A 20,109-nucleotide genomic window follows, 5' to 3' on the forward strand; every position below is an offset into this window, starting at 1 on the left:
TTGGTTCACTGAGGCAGTGGAGAGAGAGGACACTAACCTCTACCTCCTGAACCTGATGTAAGTGGAGTACAGGAGAAAAAGACCTCCATTTCAAAGGCTTTAGGGGAAGCAGTGACCTGAAGGGGCAGGAAGTAGGTGGAAGAGATCAGTAAAAAGGTTGAGGATGTGGCTAGGGGTGTTAACCACAGCTGGAGCTCGAGAGGGCTTGATGTGAAGTTTTGGGAGGCACACAGGAGTTGGAAGCTGAGTCAGGGGAGAAGCAGCCCAGAGTGGTTTGCAGATACAAGTAAAAAAGAGAGAGGAGCCAGTGGTTCACTTGTATTTTAGGTAGAAAATATGAAGGATGTAGTGATAGAAGGCCTGGTGAGTTTAGCTGGCATCAAAAGAATTAGTCTGAGCATCTTGGTGGATAGAAAGGGTTCCTCCTATCACTCCACGGTTTGAATGATTTTAGATTTTTGTGGGTAGAGAAGCCATCATATATGGTCTTTCCCTCCTTGCCAGTACAGCACAGGCCATTCAGAAGTGTCTGCTGAACCAAGACACAAGCCTTTTCTGTTCATGGCACCATCCTATGACCACAGAAAACAATCCCCCTCACATAATCTAACAGCCCTGCACTATAAACAGCCTGTCAAATCCTCCTTCTCCAAGCCCAGACTGAATCCAAAGCAGGCATCGAAGATCACAGCCCTAAAAACCCCATTTGCCATCCAAAAAGGCAAGAAAACGAGCTTCTTTTTAAAGACACACCAGAGCACTCAACTTTCCCACCTGCCCTCCATGCTGCCAAGACAAGAAAGAGCAGGGCCACAGGAAGCCTTCCTCCCAGTGGGCCTGATTCACCTCTGTTGCCTGCTAGCTTCTCTCTAAAAAAATTTCTCCAGAGTTATGAAAACATATGTGCATGCCAAGATTCAAGCAAAATATTACTCCCAGAGAAAGAAATTATATTGCTTAGCTTTTAAGGATAAGTGGCTTACTATAAAGCAGGCCCTTATGAGTGATGTCATTTTGATGTTCCTTACAGCTGTTAAGGAGACTTATTAAATATTCAATAATTAATAACAAGGTCTTCAAGACTGCTGCTCCCACAGAACTGTCTCTGTAAAGGCCGCCTCTAGTGATTAGACTTGGGCCTGACTTCCTGCTCATCAACCAGATCTTGGTGGCATAGGGCACTTGTCCTTCCAGTACTTTAGTAAACAGGTCATACTTCTAAGTCAGGTGTCCTCCAAAAATGGGTCATTAAGCAAATATTTAAAATAGTCATCTGTAGTAGTCAGCCCAAGATGACCCCAGTGATTCTGCCACTTTAAGTGAAACTACATATAAGGAAACCATAGGCCAATTATATGAACAAGAGTTAAGTGCCTACAGCATCTCATTAATGTTATAACAAAATGACATTATTTGAGGACCCATACTTATACCCTCTTCCCACACTATACTAGCATGGGTCTATGAGACCAACAAAATATAGCAGAGGAATGTCACATCCAAGGTTAGATTACACAAGATTGTGGCTTGAGTCTTGGTATGTCTCGCTTTCTGGGATCACTTGCTCTGGAGGGAACCAGTTACCATGTCAGGCAGCCTAATGGTGAGGAACTAAGTAAGGTCTGCCAACAGCCAAGTGAATAAGGTTGGAAGCTCACCTCCCCCAGTCCAACCTTCAGATGGCCACAACCCTAGTGAACAGCTGGATGGCAACCTCATGAAAGACCTGCAGCAGAACCAAGCTAAACTCCCCCCATTTTTCTGATCCACAGGTACTATTTTCAGACACTAAATATCAGTGTTAACACAGCAATAGATAATTCACTGTCCTGCACAGACCTCAGATGGAAATCAAAAGCTTTAATCTCAGTCCCTAACCAACATACATATAGAACAATTTCTCTTTTGATAAGAAAGCAACAAATTATTCATCCAGTCATTTCAACAATTACTTATTGAGAGTCAAATACAGGGAAGATATTTCCAAGCACTATAAGCCTTTGTATAGCTTATAATCTATAAAATAAAAACAATTACAAAGAGCCCCTCACACACACACTTCAAGCTGTTCAATCACCGGTTTCATTAGCTTTTACATCTTGCTCCTAAAGCTTTACACTCCATTCCCCACTCTTCGCTTTTACAAACCCTCTCGAGAAGGTACATCAAGCGCCCCTCCCTAGCTGTTCTGAGCGCTCAGTGCAGGCATACTTACATTAACTGTACCACATGCCCTCCCATCTAAGGGGGGGAAGAAACTCAGGTTCCCTAACTTCATTTAGTATTAGAACAAGACGGAATTCATTCCATATTTTACTAGGAAGAAGAAATCCTGATTACAGTGTTGAGAACAATTCTAATTTTTGCAATTAGTGACAAGCGTCAACAGCAGCGCTAATACAATCACAGCTCAAGTCCTGGCCACAGCTGAAATGGCAATGGGGGCGGGGGATGCGGCCCCTCGCCACTCGCCCCTCACCACTCGCCCCTCGCGGGACCCTGCTGTCTCTCAAAGCAGCAGGAGGGTTATGCTGCTCTAAGAAAAATCAGGAGCCTCTCTCTGCACAAAGAAGGTCAAAGGGCAAGCTTGCTTTCCATCAACCACAAAACCAGCGTCTGCCAAACCTAAGCAGTGTGGGAGGCCGTTAGAGGTGAATGGAGCCCCAGACAGAAAACCACAGCTGAGTCTCCTCCCGCCGCCGGCTGGGGTCTGAGTCAGGTGACTTCTCAGGGCACACAACAACCTAAACAAAGATTCCTCCCCACATGACCGGGGTGGGATGGGGTGAATGACTGGCAGTAAGACCGAGGCTGCCGGTTCTACTACAAAAAACCATTAACTCTTACTTCTTGGCAGCACCAGCAGACTGGAGGAGCTACAAGTTACTCTGCAGCCCAGCCTTCAGGGATGCACCTGAAGGAACTTGGGACATCCCAGGCCACAGGCGCTGAGCACTGCACACGTGCATCCGGGCCCAACCCGCAGGCGGGACCCCTCCCCACCAGCTGTCACCAGCGCACGAAAGCAAAACTGATTAAGTCCGTCCCCTCTGGCCGCTTCCCAAAGGCTGCGACCCCGCGGGGGCAGCGGAGAGGAGAGGCCTTTGCAAAGGCTGTGGGGGCAGACGGCACGCGCGCCCCGCGGAAAGGGGCGCCAGGGTGGGCGCGGCCCGGTGCCCAAGAGAGCTCAGAATCCATCACCCGCTTCGGGAGAGACATGGACCTCCCGACCCCCAGCTAAGCGCGCCTCACCTTGTCGCCGAAGCTGCGGGCCATCACCAGGTCCGGGCTGGGCGTGCTATCGCCGCCCACGGCCTCCTCGCTGCTGGAGCCGGCCAGCGGGTGCGGCATGTCGCGCAGGGATTGGGGCCCCGTGGACGGCAGGGCCTTGGGGAGCCCGCCCGACATGGCGTGCACCGCCCGGGCCGCGCCGCCGCCGCTTCCTTCTGCTGCCCGCCGCGGCGGGGTCCCCAGCGCCCGGGCCGCGGCCCCGCTCGGCAGCGGGTCTGCCCGAGGCCCTGCACCGGCCGGGCTGGGAGGAGCGGCCGCCGGCTCGTCTCTGCCCGCGCTGGGCTGGGCTGGCTGGGCTGCTCCGCGCCGCGCGCTCCCTCTCCGCGCCCGAGCCCGCCACGGTCCGCTCGCACCTTGGCCGGGGCGGCCAGCCAGCACCGCCACGCCGCCCAGCCAGCTCGCGGCCCCGCCCCCGCGCGCCGCGGCCGCCGGGGCGGGGGGAGACCGGAGGGGGAGGCGGGGAGGCGGAGGCGGGGTGGGGGCGCGGGGAGGGAGGCGGGGTGGGGGCGGAGGCGGGGTGGGGGCGCGGGGAGGGAGGCGGGCTGCTCCGCCCCCGCCCGTTGTCCCGCAGGAAGTGCGCTGGAGCCCTCCGCCGCTGTCTTGGAGCGTCCAGCCTCGCCTCCGAGAGACCCGCCCTGTGGAGACTGCGCGCTGTCCCCAGAGCGAATGCTTAACGGAAATCGGAGGTGGGAAGAGACGTTGGAGGATCCTGTACCATTTTCCCCGCACGTTTACTGACTGGCCCATGGGCAGCCACGCTTGGGCTGGAGCTTTGGAACACGCACGTGGGTTGGGATCTTCTGACCTTTAAAATAACCCCAAATGGAAGGAATAAAGAATAGCATAAAAGGTTATTATTATTAGGCTCAAAGATGATAGAGAACAACAGTTCAAGGAGACGTTGTGGGGTTTCTTCAAATGCACTCTGAGATCCCGGTGCCATCTTGCTTCTGCAGCTAAACTGGGTTTATGTAAGGTTAAATCCCAGGGGAATGAGCATCAGTAAAAAAAAAAAGAGGAGTGCATGAACTGCCTTTTGAAAGAACCGTGAGGTTTAAGTTCTTTTTCATGTTTCTGTGCCTTCTTTCCGGGCCTTTGGCTGAACTGGACACTCAGCTTTATTTGCTAGTAGAGTAGAGATAGTCAAAGTATTACTTCAGTGATTTGGGGTAGAAGTTCACTTCCTTTTCCCGCCTTACCTGTCTGTGCAGCTTTTGTTATTAGGGCCAAGTCAGTAGAGGTCATCAGTCCAGACAATACATTAACACTAACAAAGTATCAGGTAGGGTGGCTTATGGTAAGGGGCATGTTTTTTCCTATCCCCAAACTGTGTGGATTTGTCCTGTTTCACCTGACAGATCCTGAAGTTGGGATTCACTACCACACTTTTATCTAGAAACAAGTGATACTTCAGCAGAATGAGAATGCAGAGTTGAAGCTGGCCCAGAATATCACTCAGAGACTCAGTGAGCTTCAAAGACATTCCTTATTTTCCTTGATGTAATTCATTGGGTGTTAGTTCTCAGTTATCAGCTTTTATCTCTTCCACATGTCTGCCTTTTCAGAGAATAGGATTCAGAGGGCACTGGGAACAATTTTAAATGCTTGCATCTACCTCACAAGAATGTCAATGTCTGGCCTTCTCGGAGTTGAGTAAAATTTACACTTTTATATTCAATAGCTGCTTAACAACTACTACAGACCCTGTTCACCATTCTTCAGATTGCATCTACCTCACAAGAATGCCAATGTCTGGCCTTCTCGGAGTTGAGTAAAATTTACACTTTTATATTCAATGGCTGCTTAACAGCTACTACAGACCCTGTTCACCATTCTTCAGATTGGCATTAAAATAAGTAGCATGAATATAACTAGAAATCAGTATTCTATAGATGTATAGCATAGGTATTTCTTATTGAATGGCATTTTTTTTTCTTATATTGATTTTAGAGAGAGGAAGAGAGAGAGCAAGAGAGAGACAGGAACATCGCTCTGTTCCTGTATGTGCCCTGACTGGGAATCAAACCGGCCACCTCTGTGCTTTGGGATGAGCTATCATCTGGCCAGGGCTTGTGTGGAATGTTGATAAGCTCTTTATTTTGTTAAGGCAGCCTGGATGTTAAAATAAATAGCACCATTGCCCTGGCCAGATAGATCAGTGAGTTAGAGCATCGTCCCAAAGCACAGAGGTGGCCGGTTTGATTCCCAGTCAGGGCACATACAGGAACAGAGCGATGTTCCTGCCTGTCTCTCTTTAAAAAAAAAAAAAAAAAAAGACTCCACACAGCTTTCTCTTTTTTTTTTTTTTTTTTTTTTTTTTTTACAGAGACAGAGTCAGAGAGAGGGACAGACAGACAGGAACGGAGAGAGATGAGAAGCATCAATCATCAGTTTTTCGTTGTGACTCCTTAGTTGTTCATTGATTGCTTTCTCATATGTGCCTTGACCGTGGGCCTTCAGCAGACCCCCTTGCTCGAGTCAGCGACCTTGGATGTAAGCTGGTGAGCCTTGCTCAAACCAGATGAGCCTACGCTCAAGCTGGCAACCTCAGGGTCTCGAACCTGGGTCCTCCGCATCCCAGTCCGACGCTCTATCCAATGCACCACCGCCTGGTCAGGCCACACAGCTTTCTCTTTAGGACATCTGGGAAGAACGCAAGGAGTACAAAGTGAACCACATTTGGATTATTTGGATTCCTGTGTGGTCACCACAAGTGGGTGACCATGAGCAAGTTGCCTAACCTTAATGAACCTGTTTTCTAACCTAAAAAGAAGGAGCATGGGGAGCAGGCAATAATCCTTCCCTTTCAGGGGTCCCCAAACATTTTACACGGGGCCAGTTCAAACAAAACGGGAACAAATACAATATTTAAAATAAAGAACAAGTAAATTTAAATCAACAAACTGACCAGTATTTCAATGGGAACTATGCTCCTCTCACTGACCACCAATGAAAGAGGTGCTCCTTCCGGAAGTGCAGCGGGGGCCGGATAAATGGCCTCAGGGGGCCACATGCGGCCCGCGGGCTGTAGTTTGGGGACCCCTGCCTTAGGTGGTGGTTGTGAGAATGATTGGATTCTCTAACATTCCTAGCAGAATGCTGGCGTGAAATAGTGCTCCCTAAATGTTAATTCCCTTCCTTTCATTCTCTGTCAGGTTTTCTCTACTATTCTTAGGAAACAATAACTGTAAAGTTTTCATAAGGAAACGTTGCACCCCAAACTCCTCTATTTGCCCAGTTTGGATACCATTCTTCTTTGCTCCCACCAAAAAAACGGAAAAAAAAAACCACTCCAAAATAGAACAAAACCAAAAAACCAGAGTTCCTGAAAGGCCATATGAAACAGTTTATTTATTTTCCAATTTCCTGGTTGGTCAGTGGCATCTGGCCATAAATGATCCAGCGAGTAGTCATCAAAACTAAAGAAAGTGAACTTCTGTGGAAAGCATTTTGGTATAAAGTTTCCACCATTCAATTTTAGCTCAGACCTGCCTATTCAAATTCACCATTTTCTGTTGTAGTTCCTTGTGGCGGGAAACTCACTAAAATAACATTTGGTGTCCTGGAGTGTGTGACTATACTTCTACTCAAAGGTTTCAAAGCAACATGGGGGTAAGGAGGAAGCCTGTGAAGTTTTTCGATCAGGTCAGGAGTCTATGGGGTTTGGTGGAATCTGTGGAGGGAGGCTTGGATTTCTAGGGCTGGGCTCTGAGGAGAAACAAACTTGATGCGTGTGTATGGGGGACGGAGGAGATGTCAGCAGAGCCCAGAACAGGGCATGGGGCCTTCCCCCATCCACAGGGAATCTTGGGCACTTAGGCTTTCAGGGGAAAGGGCCTTGGGCCCCAGAATCCGGTGAGTTTGCCAGGCTGGAACCCTGTGAACCTCCCCAGCAGGTCTGCAAGGACTCTGCATGAGCACCCAGACCTCAGGAACAAAGCAGAGTCACAGCAGAGCGTTTTGTCTTTCTCTCCCCTGGTACAGACATGCTTAGGCTGTATTCATGTTTGTGTTCATTGCTTACCCTCTTCTGGTTTTTAATACAATCATAGCTTTATTCTATATGGCATCCCAAACTCTGCCTCAAAATAACACCAGCACTTCTGAAGTGGACGGCCGATGAAGACAAAGGAGGTTTTCAGAGAGCGTTCAGAGTGACATGGAGAAAGGCACAGAGGGCTGTCTCAGACAAGAGGGGCAGCTGAGAAGGCACTGTCGCCAACAGAGGCAAATTGTGTGGACAATTAAATTCAGCCAACAGTGTCCCAGGAAGAAGCAAAAACCAGCAGGTCCACTTGAAGCCAGGATCTGAGGAGTTTTGCAAATAAAAAATTGGATGTTGCCCCAGAACCAGCAGAGATGCTTGTGGGTAAGTGATAGGATCGAGGTGCCTGACCCCCAAAGCATGGAGACCCTCTGTACTGGGTGATGCCGCACGGATCATGGATGTTGTACCCAAGAACTGCCTGTGAGTTTGTTCAGATGGAAATTTCTAGACCCCACCTTAAGATTGTGATTCTGGGGTGGGGGTTGGCATCTAAATTCTTGTTTTAAGATTTTATTTATTGATTTTTAGAGAAGAGAGAGAGAGAGAGAAAATGGGGGAGGAGCAGGAAGTATCAACTCATAGTAGTAGTTGGTTCTTGTATGTGCCTTCACCAGGCAAGCCCAGGGTTTCGAACCAGCGACCTTAGCATTCCATGTAGACGCCCCATCCACTGCACCACCACAGGTCAGGCTGGAATCTAAATTTTTTAACAGCTGCCTGCCTGATGCTCATGCTACTGCTGGTCTGTAGACTGTACATTAACAAACCCTGTTCTCAGAGCTCCACCCATTTCTCTATAAAGTAACATTCCAAACCTCCTTTTGTAAATAGTATTTTAAGTGCTTACTTTGGAGAAATTTCCTGTTTGCTGAAAAGTGCTTAAAACACAAATTTCTCTTACAAAAAATGCTATTGCAGGGTCCTTTACCATAAGCCTTCATGGTTATTTTTTTAAAGATGTGGCCCACTGTGTTATGTATTAGAAATCCTTGCATTTTTTTTTTTAATTTTTATTTACTGATTTCAGTGAGAGAGGAAGGGAGAGACAGAGAAAGACAGGGACATGGAGCTGTTCCCATATGTGCCCTGACCAGGCATTGAACCAGCAACCTCTGCGCTTCAGGGTGTTGGTCCAACCAACTGAGCTATCCGGCCAGGGCAAGCCTTCATGGTTATTGTTATTGAGGACCTACCAGGTTGCTTACACTTCAGAAGGGCTCACATGAGTGAAATTATCCACTGACGGAGCCGTCTCGGAGTGCTGCCCGTGAAGTGCCTCACAAAGGAGTGGACACTTCCCAGAGCCCTAGACACGTCCTTGGGCTGCCACATGGGCTCCTGGTAACGGGCCACATCTGGCCATGGGAAAGCAGTTCACCACCTTCTCCAGGGACACCTGCTCCCTGACTGTCTTCACAGGCAGGCTCTGGTGTGTGTGGGAGTGTGTATCCTTTCATGCTGGCGGCCTGTCCTAGAGGTTTTGGGGGGGGAGGGTTATGGTGCTGACAAGGACCGGGAGCCCCGGCACTGAGTCTCATTCACAGTGAATTCTGGACGGGATGGAACAACCTGCTTACTGGCTGCGTGCTCCATGATCGCGCTTGGGCTCGTCACTAGGAATGGTCTGTAAAGGGCATCTAGGAGAACATTCAAACATCATGTGACCCAGCAGTTCCAGAGCACAGCAGAATTGCATGTGTATATTCATCAGCAGATGGAGCCAAGAATCTCCGCATCAGCCCGATTTATACAATTACATGAAAAAGCATCTAGTGTGTGATCCCAGCTTCACAAATGAGGAAGCAGAGGCCCAGAGATACTGTAACTTGCTCAAGGCCAACGAGCTAGTGCTATTGCTAGTGTATGTACCCTTCCATTTGGATGCATAGTGATTCACAGATGGGCTTGGGGAATACTAGTTTAGGGAAAGCCAAAAGGTAGAGGAGTGAAGGAAAAGAGAGAGAGAGAGATCAACTTTTATTTGCCTACCAGTCACTTGCCCCTTTTCACTGCTGTCCTGTCCCTCTTCCCCTCTCTCCTCAGAAATGCAGTCTTGTGCGGACCTAATTCCTGGAGCTGCTACAGCCATCTTGTGGCCAAGAGTGGAGACATTCCTGATAGCCCGGTACCTGGAGGATAGCTGAGTGGATTAGAGCCTGTATTTTAATGGTATCATGGAGCCGCTGCACCTACCCCCAGGCTTCTTAAGTAAACAGTAAACACCCCTGTGGTCTTAGGAAGTTTGTAAGGAATTGGCAGGAATTGGCATCCTTGTAACAGGCAGCTGAGCTCAGCCTTGGAGATTCAGAAGATGAGGAATACAAGCAGGCAGGAGAGTCAAAGAAGAGAATTTCCCTGTGTGGGCAGCAGTGTTGTCAGCAGCAGAACCAGCCTTCTAGCACCTGCATTCTCAAAAGGGGAAATTGATTCTTGGGGTGGGGGCAGGGCAGAAAGTCTTAGATATTAACACTGGGCTATAGAGACGCAACTATTATTGTCAAAAGGCAGGATGCTTTCTTGGCCTAGATATGCTCCCTCAGGAAGAATGTGGCCAGCAAAAATATCTCCCTCTCCTTCTTAATTTAAACTTTTTATTTTGGAATACTTTCAGACTTAGAGAAAAGTTGCAAGGATGGTACAGTGTCCTCACATACTGTTCACTCAGCATCACCTACATGTTAACATCCTAGATCATTATAGTACATTTGTCACAACTAAGGAGCCAACATTAGTATGTTACTAGCCACTAAACTGTATACCCCAGTGGTCAGCAAACTGTGGCTCACGAGCCACATGCAGCTCTTTGGCCTCTTCAGTGTGGCTCCTCCACAAAATACCACGTGCGGGCGCTACCTTGTTAAGGAATGTACCTACCTATATAGTTTTCAGTTTAAAAAATTTGGCTCTCAAAAGAAATTTCTATCGTACTGTTGATATTTGGCTCTGTTGACTAATGAGTTTGCCGACCACTAGATACCCTATCGGATTTCACTAGTTTTCCCCTAATGTCCTGGTTCTGTTCCAGAATCTCACTCAGGATACCATTACATTTTGTAGTCATGTCTCTTCACCTCCTCTGGTTTGTGGCAGTTTCTGACTTTCCTTGTGTATGATGACCTTGACAGTTTTGAGTAGTATTGACCAGGCATTTTATAGAATGCCCCTCAATTTGGCTTTGTCTGCTGTTCATCTCATGGTTAGACTTGATTATGAGTTTTGGCAGGAAGACCACAGAAGTGAAGTGCCATTCTCATCACATTTCAAGAGTACATACATACTATCAATGTGATTTACGCCTGACCAGTGGTGGCGCAGTGGATCCAGCACCAATCTGGGATGCTGAGGTCCCCAGTTCGAAATCCCGAGCTCATCAACTTGAGCATAGGATCAAGGTTGCTGGCTTGAGCCTAAAGGTTGCTGGCTCTGCCTGACACCACTCCCCACCCCCACCTCACCCCCATCAAGGCACATACAAGAAGCAGTCAATGAACAATTAAAGTGAAGCAACTACAATGTGATGCTTCTCACTCTCTCTCCACCTTCTCTCTCCCTCCCTCCCTGTCTGTCTCAAAACAAACAAAAATCATACTTTATCATCCTGGTGTTAACCTTGATTACCTGGTCCAGGTAGTGTTTGCCAGGTTTCTTCATTGTAGTTACTCCTCCCCTACCCCACTTCCCATTCTGTAGTCTCTGGAAGCACTGCTAAGCACAGTTCAGCTCCTTGCTGACCACTGCTATTAGAACCTCCTTTTCACTCTATTTGAAAGAGAAAGTTGTCTGGTCAAGGTAGGTCTCGGGCATCATGTGCCCTACACCATACGCCCTGCAGCAGCCCACACAGGGCTGATCAGGACTGTGCCTTTTTTTTTTTTTTTGTATTTTTCTGAAGCTGGAAACCGGGATAGACAGTCAAGACAGACTCCCGCATGTGCCCAACCGGGATCCAGCTTGAGCATGGGGTAGCTGGCTTGAGCGTGGAGTCATAGACATGACCCCAAGGTCGCTGGCTTGAAGCCCAAGGTCACTGGCTTGAGCAAGGGGTCACTCACTCTGCTGGAGCCCCCTGGTCAAGGTACATATGAGAAAGCAATCAATGAACAACTAAGGAGACTAAGGAGCCGCAACAAATAATTGATGCTTCTCATCTCCCTTCCTGTCTGTCTGTCCCTATGTGGCTCTCTCTCGCTCTCTCTCTATCTGTCACAAAAAGCAACAACACAAAAACCACATATCAAAAGACAAAGTGTGATGGGGAATGGAGGATGATAGCTAAAGGGTATAGGATTTCTTTTGGGGATGTTTATTACAACATCTTACACATCACTAGGGAAAAGGCTGAACAAATTATAGTACATCCATACCATATTATGCAGCAATAAAAACTGAATTAGAGCTTTATGTATTGGGAGGTCTATGATAAATTAAAAGACAGTGGTGAAGTAATATATGTAGTGGGATCACTGTACATGAATGTATATAGGTATATGTTTACACAATAGAAAAACACGTTGTAGGATATGGACCAGACTGTTAAAGGTTTTAATTGGGGAAGAGGGGACACCAAGGCAGGCAGAGACAGATCAGATTAGCATTTTCTTTCTACAGCCTCATATTTCACACATTACAGTGAGCATTTATTTCTTTTGTAATTTAAGTATTCTAATAAGGAAAAAAAATTAATCAAAACAAATGAAACACCTGAGTTAAACATTTACAATGCCCCCTACCTCTTTGCCAAAGCTAAGCAATATTATTTGTGTCAGCCAACCTCTCGCTTGCCTTTCTCCTTTCCTAAATTGATTTAATTATAAAAAGAGCTTTAAGCAGTTCTCTTTAGCCTGACCAGACAGTGGCACAGTGGATAGAGCATTGAACTGGGACACTGAGGACCCAGGGTCAAAATTCCAAGGTCACCGGCTTGAGTGTAGGGTCGCCAGCTTGAGTGTGGACCCCATGGTCACTGGCTTGAGCAAGGGGTCATTGGCTTGGCCACTGGAACTATCAATTGATGCTTCTCATCAGTCTCCCTTCCTGTTTGTCCCTCTCTCTCTCTAAAGAAGAAAGAAGTCCCCTTTATACCCCCAATTAACAGTGCATTGCATTTTTTTTAATTTATTATTTTTTTCTGAAGTTGGAAACAGGGAGGCAGTCAGACAGACTCCCGCACGCACCTGACCGGGATCCACCCGGCATGACCACCAGGGGGCGATGCTCTGCCCATCCGGGGCATCGCTCTGTCGCAATCAGAGCCATTCTAGCGCCTGAGACGGAGGCCATGGAGCCATCCTCAGCGCCCTGGTAAATTTTGCTCCAGTGGAGCCCTGGCTGTGGGAGGAGAAGAGAGAGACAGAGAGGAAGGAGAGGGGGAGGGGTGGAGAAGCAGATGGGCGCTTCTCTTGTGTGCCCTGGCCGGGAATCGAACCCGGGACTCCCGCACGCCAGGCCGATGCTCTACCACTGAGCCAACCGGCCAGGGCCTGCATTGCATTTTTAAAAACTCTTAATGACAGGTACCACTTTCTATTTCAAATTAAATGTATATGCTACTGAAGAGCAGCAAGGATACTTGCAGCCTAGCCTAGACTTCCACCTTATCACTGTGCCACACCCCTCTCCTCCTCTTTACAGACACACTCCTTTGTGTCCTACCTTACTTGTTAGAGGAGAGACATTAACAAGCAAGGTTGAAGTCATGTCATATCATTCGAAGCGCACTACAGAAATATTTCCAGTTTTAGAAAAATTTACAATTTTACTTAGAATTTTTTATGCTTCAGAATTCTGTCTCTTTGTTGTTAACTTTACATACAACGTGTATTCTTAACTGGAACTGGTATGGGCTCAGCTTCTTTATTTTGATGATAATCTTAAAAGTTTTCATAATAGTCTGAATAGGAAATATAACATAGCATATGCTGAGTCATCTGGATTACCACTATTTAATCAACTAATGAAATAGAGGTTAATTCTCATTTCTACATTTAAGATAAAAAAAAAACTACTAAATCTTTCTACTTTAATTTTTGTATGCTAACGATGAAAGAACAGCAGCAGGTTTAGCAGGTCGACGCACCCGAGTCAGGCCGATGTGAGCATCTGTGAGTCCTGGGGCAGGGGTCCAGATGCAGACCCACGTTCCCTCTGTCTAAATACGTGAAAGTTACACATCAAGTTAGCAAGCATGTGTAAAGCTGTGGCCTTGAAATGACTGAAAGTTGGCTAACTATCAAGGACAACTTACTCTATTATTTTTCAAGTCTAGGTAGTCTGTTAATATTTGATATGAGTAATAAAATCAATACATAAGCAAATTAGAAGATGTCTTTTTCTTGCCTTTATAGCGGCAAAATAATATTTATATTATTATAAGATATAGTATATAAACTGCATTACACTGACAGTGTTAAACGATAAGCTGAGGAATATTAAGATTTATAAAAGTTTATTTGAGCAAAAATCAATTCCAGTTGGGCAACACCACACTGAAGTGGTTAGGAAGCTCACCGGCAGGGGCTGGGCGAGACCAGAGAGGAAAGATAGGAGGAAAGTAAGGAGATTATTGAGTGATTATTAGCTCAAAGCCAAGTTGGCCATTTGTGATGGGCTGTCTTTAGGTTTTAACTGTGTAGCCCTGAGGTATTTACAGGCTTAGATTGGGGCCACTTACGTGGGCTGCCACAGCATTGGAGCCACCTCAGTCTACTGGCCTCCTTGTTTAATTTGACAACGATAATGTGCAACTGGGCAAACTTTCTTAAATGATTATAGTTCTTAGATAGTTTTTAATGAATTTCAACTTGGATTAAACATATCCTCTGGTCAGGAAACAACAACTGAACTTGCCAATTAAATTATTAAAGTAACACTTAGGTTCAAAAATGAATCAAATTTTATATATCATATTAAAACATAAAAATGGGGATGAATACGATATCATTACCACAGAATATTAGTTTATATTTTCATTTTATAATAAATTATCACTTCGAATGCAATTTTCACCATCTCTTCAAGCAGGATCTAGAGTCATACAGCAAATAATGTGTCATGTTTCACTCATATGTTAAGAAACAACAGGCCCCAAATGGAGTCACTCGTGCTAAGCCCTTATCACCAAACCGAAACTTCATACCTCACTTGGTAGCAGTTTCAACCCTCCCTAGGAATGTAATCTGAACCAGTCAGTCTGAAATTTCCTGGTAGACCCTTTTTGTCCCCCATGAAGGTGACCTTTCCTGAAAGAATCCTTTTTTTCCTTTCAGACTTCCTTGCCCCATCCCCTCTCAGACTTTAAAAATCCTTCTTTTCCTGTAGCTTCTCTGCTGCTCCTTTCTGTTTGGTACATGGAATGCTGCCTGCTTCATGGGCCATTCAGGAAAGCCAGTTTGATCTTTAAATGTACTCAGCTGGACTTTTATTGTTTAACACATAGTACATAAACCGACATCTCTACAAATACTGTAAGACTATCAATTCCTTAATATTGCAGAAGTGTTCCTCAGCCACCAGCACAGCTGTTGTGGACACTGGACTACTTCATGAGCAACTCCAGAGTCACAAATGAGGATAGAAGAAAAGCCAGAAAGTGGACATTCCACACTCAACAGCAATATTTATTGAATTCATGTAATCTCAGAGGAAGTATTTGGAAGTTAATAATTTGTTTTTTCTCTTACCTAAGTACTCCTGCTGTTCACCTAGTCCCTGCACTAAAAAAAGCTTTGTCCGTTCCTGACCTTGTGAGATCACAGAAAATACAGGTATTGGTCTTTGCCCCTCACCCTCCTCATTCTTGGCACAGAGCTCCTGAAACCCTCATGAATTCCTAAGTGATAAGAGAAATGGGAGCATTCTTTTGTTCTAATATTTGATCTTTGACACTTGAACTTTTAAACTTTCCTGTAACTCTTCAATCCTGTGTTAGACATTATACAGATTATCATCAGTACAGTATGTATTAATATGCCTGGATTGCAGTCAAGCGTAAGGCCTCAAAGAAAACCTCTATGTGCCCAGACTGCTTGATGTCCTGCTTGATGCCCACCTGAAATTCATCATCATAATTATTGAGACTACTGGGTAAACCAATCAGCGATTGCAGGGCTCCTTTCTCTCTTGTGATTCAGTTACATTATAAAAATGAATAATATTTCTTTGTTCTGTGGAACATGTCTGGGTTTTATGGCTATATGTGTTTCCAGTTGGCAAACAAGTCTTTGTTGTTTATTTGTAGCCAGAGTCTCCAGATTCTCTTTGATTATGTTTTGACAGGAGCACTCCTTTGCCTCCCTCCTTGGAGAAAGAAGCAGAGTGACCTAATGCCTTGGTGTCTACGCCACACAGACTGGGTCTGCAAACTGGGTGAGACCTGACTCCACACTGACTCTCAGTCTGCACTAGCTCACAGGTGATTAGGTCACAAGAGTTCTCATAAATAGGACTGGTGCCCTTATAAAAGAGAGCCCATGTCAAGTTACAGCAAAAGACAGCCATCTATGAACCACAAAATGCATCTTCATCACAGCCCGATCATGCTAGCATCTTGATCTTGGACTTCTTAGCCTTCAGAACTGAAGAAATACAATTCTGGATATAAGAGACCCAGTCTATGGTATTGTTATAGCAGCCTGAATGGACTAAGACAGTCTCCAAGATCCCATCTCCTGGTATTTGCAGCCTTGTAGGCCCCTTCCACATGGTATCAAGGTTGATCTGCGTGATCAGTAGCATATGACAGAAACAATGGGTATGTCATTTCCAAACTCAGGTTATAAAAGACACTGTGACTGGCCCTGGCCAGCTGGCTCAGTGGTAGAGCATTGGCCTAGATTAAGAATGTGGAAGTCCTGGGTTCGATTTCCGGCCAGAGCACACAGGAGAAGCGCCCATCTGCTTCTCCACCCCTCCCCCTCTCCTTTCTCTCTGTCTCTCTCTTACCCTCCCGCAGCCAAAGCTCCATTGGAGCAAAGTTGGCCCAGATGCTGAGGATGGCTCCATGGCCTCCACCTCAGGCACTAGAATGGCTCTGGTTGCAATGGAGCAATGCCCCAGATGGGCAGAGCATTGCCCCCTAGTGGGCATGCCAGGTGGATTCCAGTCAGACACATGTGTCTGTCTGCCTCCCCGCTTCTCACTTCAGAAAAATAAAAAAATAAAATAAAAAAGACACTGACTTCTATCTTGGTCACTCTCTTTGATTCTTCTTCTTTTTAAAAAAAATTTTTTCCATTGATTTGAAAAAGAGAGAGGAAGGGGCAGGGAGAGAGACAGAGAAGTATCAACTCATTGTTCTACTTAGTTCCACTGTATACTCATTGATTGTTTCTCATTAGTGCCCTGACCAGGAATCACTCCAGACGACACTATCCACAGACCCACCTGGCCGGGGCCTCTTTAATTCTTGTATCCTGGCTTTGGCTGTGAGTTGCCATATCCCGAGCGACTCTATGGAAAGGCCTGTGGTGAGGCATTGAAGCCTCCTGCTATTAAGCCAGGTCAGTGACTTTTGCAAGTAGATCCTTCCATCCATTTGAGCTTTCAAATGACCAGATAGCCCCATGTGGCATCTTGACTGCAGCCTCACAAAAGATCCTGTGCCATCTATGCTGCCTAGAGTTCAGCCCCTTGAAACTGTAAGAGAATATGTATTTGTTGTTTTAAACTGACACGTTTTGGGGTAGTTTGTTACAAGCAATAGATAACTAATATAGTAATTCTCAAATTTCTACACACTTGATTTTAAAGGCTGTCTAGCCTAATGCATTTCCCATAAATATTGATCACAGAATAGCATAAGAGGATCAAGGTGGCTTCAATTGGAAATTGGGGACTATTCTCAACTCTAAATTGATATTGAAAGTTTATAATAAACATAATGGCTTCAGTAATTCACACTGCTACCTTGCATTTCCTTATCATGTAACAGAGCCACAGGACTGTAACATGCATTCCTTTTATCCAGGACTTTCCCCTAGTAGCTATGTAGGAGCTATGATCTATAGACCAAGTACCAAGATCGCCAGTAAAACAGATCTCTCAGTTGCTTCCATCACCACCATCTATCCCCAGAACGCTGTTCATTTTGTAAGACTGAAACTCTGGACCCATGAAACGGTTCTCTATTCGCTCCTTTCCCCAGTCCCTGGCAACCACCAGTATGCTTTCTGACTCCATAATTTTGATAACTCTAAATACTTCCTATAAATGGAATCACACAGTAAATAGAGTTCCTGGACGCAATTCCAATGTGAGAGGGTCCCTTATACCAACAAGTAATTCTTGGACACCAACAGGATATCGAAGCATTCAACTCAATTCTGACACCATCTACCTGGAGACAGTATAGTTAGCCACATGTTAAGAGTCAGTCTGCCTGACCAGGCGGTGGCGCAATGGATAGAACATCAGACTGGGATGTGGAGGACCCAGGTTCGAGACCCCGAAGTCGCCAGCTTGAGCGCGGGCTCATCTGGTTTGAGCAAGGCTCACCAGCTTGAGCCTAAGGTTGCTGGCTCGAGCAAGGGGTCACTCGGTCTGCTGTAGCCCCCCAGTCGAGGCACTATGTGAGCAATCAATGAACAGCTAAGGAACCACAATGAAGACTTGATGTTTCTCATCTCTCTTCCTGTCTGTCTGTCCCTATCTGTCCCTCTCTCCGACTCTCTCTGTCTCTGCTACAAAAAAAAAAAGAGTCAGTCTTGCAAAACTGCCTCCCACCTCACAACATACACACTTCAGATGTCAGCTACAAGTCCCGGTAACCTGAGCTTCTGACCGACTGACTACAGATTGAAGGGTCCAACAACCACTCCTTGGGTTCAATTAATTTGCTAGAATGGCTCACAGAACTTAGGAAAAATTCTGTTTACTCACTAGATTACTGATTTATTACAAAGGATATTGAACTCAAATCAGTAGCCAGATGAAGAGATACATAAGGCGAAGTGCCAAGCAGTGGAGCTTCTGTCCTCATGGAGCTTGGAGCCCGGCATTGTGGCAGTTGGAAACCTGGCCCCCAACTTGGAAGCTCTCCCAACACCCTCTTTTGGGTTTTTATGGAAGCTTCATTACATAAGCATGATTGATTAGATCATTTGTCATTAGTGTCTGAATTCAATCTCCAGCTCCTCTTCCATTCCAGGAGGTCAGCGGTAGGAATGAATGTTCTCACCCTGTAATTACTTGCTTGGCTCCACTGGCAACCAGTCCCCAACCTTAGCTGTTTTCCAAAATCCACCTCATTAACAAAATGCACCTGTATCACTCTCAAGCTTTGGGAAATCCCAAGGGTATAACAGATCTATCTGTGAGCCAAGAATTGTGGCGAAGACCAATATATATGTAAAATATATATAATAAATCACAGTATTGCACATGGTACTTGTCTTTTTGTGACTAGCTTATGTCACTTAACATAATGTCCTCAAAATTCATGTGTGCTACAGCATATGTCAGAATGTCCTTTTTTAATGCTGAATAATATTGTATTGTATCTGTATGCAACCTTTTGTTTACCCATTCATCTGTCAGTGAACACTGGATTGCTTCCACCTCTTCGGTATTGTGAATAGTGCTGCTATGAACATGGGTGTACAAATATCTCTTTAAGGCCTTGCTTTCATTTTTGGGGGGTATATACCCAGAAGTGGAACTGCTGGACTATATGGTAATTCTATTTTTAATTTTTGGAGTTAACTGTCATATGGTTTTCCACAGCGGCTGCACCATTTTACATTCCAACCAACAGTGCACATCCTTACCAACACTTGTTATTTTATTTTCTGGGTTTTTTTTAATGGGTGTGAGGTGGTCACTCATTTATTTTTATTTCCTTTTTTGTAGATGACAGAACTGAAGCACCAGAAAGTTAAACAAGAGCTTACACTCATTAAACGTCAGAGCTGGGATTTGAACTTAAGTAAACTGACCTACTATTAACCAATATGTTAAAATTCTTGTGAGGCAAAAGTTCCAAATTCTTTCAAGAAGAAGATAAAGGGGTTCAAGGGCTAAATGCCCAAGTAAAGGGCAAAATGATTTGCAGCAAGTTGAATTTATCTGTCTCCTGATAATGTTCTCCCAACCCTGAGAGAATGAAGTTATCAGGTGAGAGGCTGAACTTCAAAGAAAATTGCAAAATGTTGTTCAGGAGGTAGAACTGTCTCCCCCCTCCCCCTTTCTCCTTAAATAAACTTTGTTCAGAGTGTCCATTTGGGACTTAGTTTGGTGCTTTCTTACGCCCTAGTTTCTGTATTGTCAGGCAACCTAAAACCAAAGAGTTCTTCTAAGGTTCTGTCATATATCTCTGGTCATCTTTTTAGTCACTTTAGGAATCAAAACGCCTTCAACCGCGAAGGGTTCCTGGCCAACTACCAAAATGTCATGTGTTACACTTTATATCTAGGTTAGTCAACAAGAGTTGGTCTCGGAGAAATTGGTTCCTCCAGAGCAGAGGTGATGTGTGAGACTTAAGGCAGACAATTAGTCCTTTGAAACTGTGCTGAGTAAGTAACAGCGTTTCTCAGTCTCATCATACAAACCGGGGATGACAAGCCTCGAAGCTGACGTACAGGAAGTATCTAGCACGTACAAGACAATAAATGCTTGGTAGTGTTATTGCTTTAGTCACAGGTCCATGAACCACAAAATAACAACACATCGATTTTTAAGAACGTATGTTCACATTCTAGAAAAGATACATCGCGGATTAACGACCACAGAACAGGGGAGTAAATCAATATAAGGTTAGCTTTTAATATAAATGTGTA

At 45.5% G+C, this 20,109-nt stretch overlaps 1 protein-coding gene and 1 long non-coding RNA gene across 2 annotated transcripts in view; one reads left to right on the top strand and one right to left on the bottom strand.

The window, feature by feature from the left end:
* SNX30 (sorting nexin family member 30) overlaps positions 1-3,709 on the bottom strand; it is a 112,820-nt gene extending 109,111 nt beyond the window's left edge. The window contains exon 1 of the mRNA XM_066256491.1: positions 3,253-3,709. Within this exon, the coding sequence (XP_066112588.1) occupies positions 3,253-3,408 (156 nt within the window). The 5' untranslated portion in view covers positions 3,409-3,709. The remainder of the gene's footprint in view (positions 1-3,252) is intronic.
* An 11,333-nt stretch (positions 3,710-15,042) lies between these two features.
* Positions 15,043-19,501, top strand: LOC136322769 (uncharacterized). The gene is made up of 3 exons (XR_010728860.1): positions 15,043-15,102; positions 15,614-15,703; positions 19,184-19,501. It is a non-coding gene; the product is annotated as an uncharacterized lncRNA (long non-coding RNA).
* Positions 19,502-20,109: the final 608 nt, after the last annotated feature.

This window comes from Saccopteryx bilineata, chromosome 2 (assembly GCF_036850765.1).
Source record: "Saccopteryx bilineata isolate mSacBil1 chromosome 2, mSacBil1_pri_phased_curated, whole genome shotgun sequence".
Taxonomy (NCBI): domain Eukaryota; kingdom Metazoa; phylum Chordata; class Mammalia; order Chiroptera; family Emballonuridae; genus Saccopteryx; species Saccopteryx bilineata.